General features: G+C 38.8%; 1 protein-coding gene across 1 annotated transcript; it reads right to left on the bottom strand.

Moving 5' to 3' along the window:
- Positions 1 to 1,225: 1,225 nt before the first annotated feature.
- LOC135530757 (gastrula zinc finger protein XlCGF17.1-like) lies at positions 1,226 to 6,607 on the bottom strand. Its single transcript, XM_064958952.1, has 2 exons — positions 6,490 to 6,607; positions 1,226 to 4,189 (listed from the first exon to the last, which is right to left on the bottom strand). The coding sequence occupies exons 1-2, from the start codon at positions 6,521 to 6,523 to the stop codon at positions 3,228 to 3,230; spliced, it is 996 nt and encodes a 331-aa protein (XP_064815024.1). The 5' UTR covers positions 6,524 to 6,607; the 3' UTR covers positions 1,226 to 3,227.
- Between the last annotated feature and the right edge of the window lie 737 nt (positions 6,608 to 7,344).

Raw genomic sequence — 7,344 nt, 5'->3', positions numbered from 1 at the left:
GACACCAGGCAGCAGACACCAGGCAGCAGGCACCAGGCAGTAGACACCAGGCAGCAGTCAGCAGACACCAGGCAGCAGACACCAGGCAGCAGACACCAGGCAGCAGACACCAGGCACCAGGCAGTAGACACCAGGCAGCAGACACCAGGCAGCAGGCACCAGGCAGTAGACACCAGGCAGCAGACACCAGGCAGCAGACACCAGGCAGCAGACACCAGGCAGCAGGCACCAGGCAGTAGACACCAGGCAGCAGACACCAGGCAGCAGACACCAGGCAGCAGGCAGCAGACACCAGGCAGCAGTCCCAGAACAGATAAACGTTAATCGAGGAATCCTTCCTTCCTCATGGAACTGTTTTGAAGGGGAGCTGAATATTCAAGGTGGTGTGTGTATATAGATATATATTATTTAAGAATGATAGGTATTAATTCTAGGCATTTACATGTATATTTTTAAAAATTAAGAATATTTATACAATGAAACAATGTTTTTTATTCATACCGTTTGTAAACAATAGCTTCTGCCCTCTTAGGGTCTACTTGACCCGCTTATTGATGAGAAAGTATGATTAGAAACCAAGGCCACCTATATTTATATTCAATCTGTGATTAGAAACGATAATTAGAAGCTATGACAAAACTATGATAATAAACTATATAAACAACTATGAAGACAGGGCTGTGTGTGCGTGAACGATGACCTATTATTTAAGTGTGGAATATATTCTCTCTCTCTCTCAGGCTATGAAAAAGACAAAAGATAGGACATTGACTCCTGAGTGTTGAACTTATGCCAAATGTCAACGTAGACAACTTACAATAGTGTGTTTACCAGGCTGTGATGAAAACACTTTAAAGGAGCTCTAATTCAAACATGCAAGGGTATATATTTGATACAATTACCCCCTTTAAAACTGTTGCTGCAATATCACTTCTCAATGTGTGTACATTTCAAGCTTTCAACAACAATAAACCAACCAGCTCAATAATGTTTCTCAGACTAACACACTGTTGAGTTTCCTATTTACTAAAGAAACAACCACTAAGACAAAACACAAAGAGTTGTAATATAATCTGTATACGTCATGTATATGTCATTCTATACGGAAAACAGGTACATTCTGAAATATTATGATGTTGATGTGATTTTTAATTCATCTCTCAATTTAGGATAATACTGTTTATTTTATACTTTACTTCAATTGTATTAATTATCATGTCTCATACCCGGCTAATACACTACCAAGCCATGCAAACAGCTATGGAATTAACCCAGAACCGGTGTGTGTCTTTTTTGGATCAATAATTGATCAATAATTCCCAATAGGCTTGTGTCCTATTTTACCAGTGACTGCATTTATACTGTTATTCATACTAAGACACTATTCATTGACCAAGATATTTTTTGTTGCCTTTGTACATGTTTATTCATTGGTTTTTGAGTCTGTTGATTGGTCGGTCATTGGGTTCATTGGTTTTTGAGTCTGTTGATTGGTCGGTCATTGGGTTCATTGGTTGTACGATATGTTCAAATCAAACCGAGCATTATTTATGAAGCGCATTTCAGACACGGATGCAACGCAGTGCGCTTCACAGGGAAAACTAATAAACTCTATGAAAATAAAAACAGAAATATTTACACCACAACAAACATTAAGAGGATAAAAAAACTAAAGAATAAAAAAAAACTGAAAGACTAATGAGCATTCTAAGGAAGTGACGTTGATTAAAATAGTAAGGACTGGATGTAATATCCAATAGAAAACAACATAATTGTACCAACATTTTTTCAGTTGGTAGCATAAATATTTATGATTACAAAATGTTACATGAAATGAAAATATGCTTCGCAATACTTCACTTAATGGTGAGGCATAATAATAATAAAACATGTATATTTTGTCAGGCTGTTTGAAATATGAGGTTATTTGAGTTCTTGCTTCTTCAGTAGTGGAACAAAGACAATTAGCACTTGAATGTAGTTTTAGAAATACTGGAGTGATGTAGATTAAATGTATTATAGACCAATTTATTATACTATCCCAAAACCAGAGGTAGATTGGACGTCGGCATAGTCTAGGTTTAAAAGTCATGTTGCTAGATGGGATAGTCTAGTTTTCAAAGTCATGTTGCTAGATGGGATAGTCTTGTTTTCAAAGTCATGTTGCTAGATGGCATAGTCTTGTTTTCAAAGTCATGTCGCTCTGGATAAGAGCGTCTGCCAAATGACTTAAATGTAAATGTAATGTAGATGGGATAGTCTTGTTTTCAAAGTCATGTTGCTAGATGGGATAGTCTTGTTTTCAAAGTCATGTTGCTAGATGGGATAGTCTTGTTTTCAAAATCATGTTGCTAGATGGGATAGTCTAGTTTTCAAAGTCATGTTGCTAGATGGGATAGTCTTGTTTTCAAAGTCATGTTGCTAGATGGGATAGTCTTGTTTTCAAAGTCATGTTGCTAGATGGGATAGTCTTGTTTTCAAAGTCATGTTGCTAGATGGGATAGTCTTGTTTTCAAAGTCATTTTGATAGATGGGATAGCCCCAATGTCAAAACAGTTTTAACGTGTCCATATCAATCACCAAATATGCAGAAACAGTTTGAGATATATTGAGAACCTAAACATAAAATGTGCTATGTACACAAACATCTGCCACACATATTACTTGTATCTTTTTTAAACAAGCACCTTATAAACTGCACAAGCACCAAAAACACTGATGTTTTGACAAGTAGTAATAAATCACTGATATCGATTAGGGGGGAAATCAGGTTGTACGTGCTGTTGAAACGAACACAACTAAACAAAACACCTGAAAATGGGAGATATCTTTTGCCTCACTGGTGAGAGGACAACCTGCAGAAGACAGTCAGCTACATTTTGGAGGGATGCGTTTCAATTATATGTCTCCAAAATTAAACTAACAGCTCAAACACGACACGGAATCTGGGAATAATGTGTACATCACTGGTTGGAGGACAATTTGTAGAAAACAGCTAGCTACATTTTGAAGTGATGCATTTTAATTCACAACGAGGTAAGTGTAACGCAACACTTTTTTGGTTAAATACCCTTTCAATAAAATTTCAAAGAGCCTGGATTTTGCCCTGATGAGGCTCATATCCACATGACACTTAAACCAACAGAACGTCGTTAAAATACTCCTACTACAATGTTAAAACATTCTATATTGTAACATTATTTCATTGATATCATGAAACAACTTCTTCATGTATGTATTTTCTGATGTTTAATCAGAGATCTTTTAGCAGAGTATCTCATGTGACATTGACTACAGGTATGAGGTTTCTCTCCTGTGTGTGTCCGCTGGTGCATAGTGAGACTGCTAGATGTAACAAAACTCTTCCCACATTGATCACAGCTATAAGGTTTCTCTCCTGTGTGTCCCCTCTGGTGTGTTTTCAGGCTGCTAGATGTTCCAAAACTCTTCCCACATTGATCACAGCTATAAGGCTTCTCTCCTGTGTGTGTTCTCTGGTGTGATTTTAAATGTCTTGATGAAACAAAACTCTTTCCACAGTCAGAGCAGCGGTAAGGTTTTTCTCCTGTATGGATTCTCTGATGTATTTTAAGATCTGCTAAAAAGATGAATTTCTTCCCACAGTCAGAGCAGCAATGAGGTTTCTCTCCAGTGTGTATTCTCAGGTGTGCTATCAGGTTGCCTGAGTGAGAAAAATTCTTCCCACATTGATTACAGCTATAAGGTTTCTCTCCTGTGTGTGTTCTCTGGTGTGATGTTAAATTTCCTGAGATAACAAAACTCTTTCCACAGTCAGAGCAGTGGTAAGGTCTCTCTCCTGTGTGTGTTCTCTGGTGTATGGTCAGACAGCTAGATGTAACAAAACTCTTCCCACATTGATCACACGTATAAGGCTTCTCTCCTGTGTGTGTTCTCTGGTGTATGGTCAGGTGGCTAGATGAAGTAAAACTTTTCCCACACTGATAACAGCTGTAAGGCTTCTCTCCTGTTTGTGTTCTCTGGTGTATTTTTAGTGAATCTGATCTTAAATAACTCTTCCCACAGTCAGAGCAGTGGTGATAATTCTTCCTTGTGGGTTTCCGCTGGTGTTTCTTGAGGTGTTCTGATCTGGAGAGACTCTTCTCTACTTCGTCAGCATCATGATGTTGTTGAGGCTCCCCAGAGGATCCACAATAGTCACATCCTTCTCCTGTGTGAACAACAAAGTCAGACAGATGGTTAAAGACCCACAACAGCAGAAATCCACTGTATCATTCAGCTAAAAGGTGAGGCCCAGGATGTTGTACAACAATTGAGGTCTGTAATGAATGTTTAAATGCTTTTACAAACTAAATTGACTATTGTCTTAAGACAGTCAAGTGATCAAATTTTTTTAGGCCTCCCGGGTGGCGCAGTGGTCTCTGGGTTCGAGCCCAGGCTCTGTCACAGCTGGCCGTGACCGGGAGGTCCATGGGACGACGCAAAATTGGCCTAGCGTCGTCCGGGCTAGGGAGGGTTTGACCGGTAGGGATATCCTTGTTTCATCGCGCACTAGCTACTCCTGTGGCGGGCCGGGCGCAGTGCATTGTGCCAGATGAGATTCGGTTTCCAATAAACACCCCTTTCTGTGTTTGCAAACATTGCCACAAGAGGGCAATTTGGTTGCAGAAATTCCTCCATGCTAATGAGGAAACCGCTAGTTATGGATGTAGTATATCTGGTAATGAGGAAACCAGTAGTTATGGATGTAGTGTATCTGGTAATGAGGAAACTACTAGTTATGGATGTAGTATATCTGGTAATGAGGAAACCACTAGTTATGGATGTAGTATATCTGCTAATGAGGAAACCACTAGTTATGGATGTAGTATATCTGGTAATGAGGAAACCACTAGTTATGGATGTAGTATACCTGGTAATGAGGAAACCACTAGTTATGGATGTAGTATATCTGGTAATGAGGAAACCACTAGTTATGGTGAGCGAAGGTTTTAGTTTTTCACAATGTATTCTGAATATTACTACACATCAAGATCGTAGGCTGCAAAATTAGCCCCCATTTCCAGGTTGCTTATGAGAGCATTTAACTTTGATTATAATCGTGAGGCCCGTTATAATGTCCTGCAAAATATGTTTGTGTCATTGTCACAAATCAACCGCTTTGTCGGAACAAGAAGCGCAAGCATTTCGCTACACTCGTATTAACATCTGCTAACCATGTGTATGTGACAAATAAAATTAGATTTATACTTTTTTTTAAATACTTCAACCAGTAAAAATGCTCTTTTGCAACCAGCCTATCAATGAGTGTTAGCATTCAAGCTAATAAAAATAATTTAAAAAATAATTGCAGATTTCCCTTTTAACAACCACACATCAGTTCAACAACTGCAGAGTTCCCCTTTAACAACCACACATCAGTTCAACAACTGAGTTTATATTTTCAGAAAGTTCTTACTGGTGTTAATCAGCATCAAGAATCAAGTATTTTGCAAATATCACAACCAAATATACAAGATATTACCTTAGCGACTGATTCAAGTAATAATCAAAACAAAAACAACAGTTGCCTATGACAACCGCAACAAAAAAAATACAAAAAAATATTCAGAACTAATAACCGCACTGTCAATCAAGTGAACACCGCTTGTCTCATTGGTGAGTAATGGTGGTTGATCTTCGTGGTATAATTGACGTGTTGCGTAGCCAATATGTAATGTAGAATGATGAAACATGTTTGGTTGTCTTCTAGAGTGTCTGGGGGATTGCACAGGAACCAAACTTGACCGGGTTAAACAACGTTTTGCCGATTTAGATTTCATAAATTGTTTTGTTGCAAGTTCAAAGAGTCTGGAATGAATGAAAAACACTGGATATAAAACAAAACACTGGATATTATCAAACAAAAGTACGCTACATTTTTATCTCTGCGATGCAGCAACTGTCCAGACTTTGGGACAGTTTTTCCTGTAGAAGTTCAATAACAAAGATGTCACTCTGCCAAAAAAAAAAAGCCACAATCAAATCAACCAACCAATCTGCAGCTCAAACAATAAAGCGCCATTCCGCCACTTCATAAACGTTTATGATGTAACAATGATGTGATGATGTAATTACACATTCCACCACTGTTTAGGTAATAAGATGGTGATGGATGCGGCTGGAGAAATGTAACTACTCTAAAATTCCATCCACGATATCAACATTCTAGTTTTAACCACGTTGAGGCTACACAGTGTTGGTTTACACCACAAACCCTTGACGTGCCTTATCTATATAAACTGGTTACCAACGTAATGAGAACAGTAAAAAGTTGTCATACTCGTGGTATACGGTCTGATATACCATGGCTGTCAGCCAATCAGCATTCAGGGCGGGAACCACACAGTTTATAATCTTCAAAAATCAATGGCTATAAATAAATAATTTAAAGGCAACTGTAGATTTCCCTTTTAAAACCACACATCAGTTCAACTGCAGAGTTTATGCCTCTGTTTTTACGACACTTACTAGTGTTTATCAGGCCCCGGTTTCCCAAAAGCATTTCACGGCGAACTTCATCTGTAGAACCATGCCGAGACGCCTTAAGATAACTTTGGGAAACGGGGCCCAGATATCCAGTTTCCTCCTCCCCTTTTTCGATGTAACAGTCATCTCATCCTCCTCTTCTTTTACTGTAACATCCTCCTCCTCTTTCACTCTGAACGCGTCTTCCTCTTCTTTCACTATAACAGCTTCACCCTCTACTTCTATTTTTACTGTAACAGCTTCACCCTCTACTTCTATTTTTACTGTAACAGCTTCTTCTTCCTCTTTTACGAGAGTTTCTTTCTCCGTCCAGCAGACCTCCTCTTCATTATCAAGAGGGGAGTAGTTTAGTGAACTCATGGTCGGAGATGTTAGCTAGCTATGCTAACGCTAACTTAACAAGCCCACTAGCTGACTAAACAACAACACCGCAAATATGACATTAAAGTGGATAACTAACTAGACGACAGAAGTGTGTTTAAAAAACTGTGTATAATATACACTAAAGCGTCTAAAGAGCTTTATTGGTTCGTCTATTTTGTCCTAAGCTACGGAGGTGTCTGACTCACTGTTGCTGCTGTTGAAAGAAGAGTTCCGTCCACTACATTATACGTCACACCAGCAGCATCGGCTTAAAGTCCCACAATGCTTTTTGCTGACTGGAGTAAAACGCAGTTGAGTAAAATATATATTATAGCGTGACGTGTAATCTAGTAAACAGGACGCTTCTTCAACAACAGCAGCTAGTCAGCCACATTGTTAGCATGCAACTGACATTATACGGAGTTAAGTCCTGAATTAGGTCTTAATTGTTTAACATGTTACTCATTAAGCAGA

The sequence above is a fragment of the Oncorhynchus masou genome, chromosome 5 (assembly GCF_036934945.1).
Source record: "Oncorhynchus masou masou isolate Uvic2021 chromosome 5, UVic_Omas_1.1, whole genome shotgun sequence".
NCBI lineage: Eukaryota > Metazoa > Chordata > Actinopteri > Salmoniformes > Salmonidae > Oncorhynchus > Oncorhynchus masou.
This window is presented reverse-complemented; position numbering and strand designations above follow the sequence as displayed.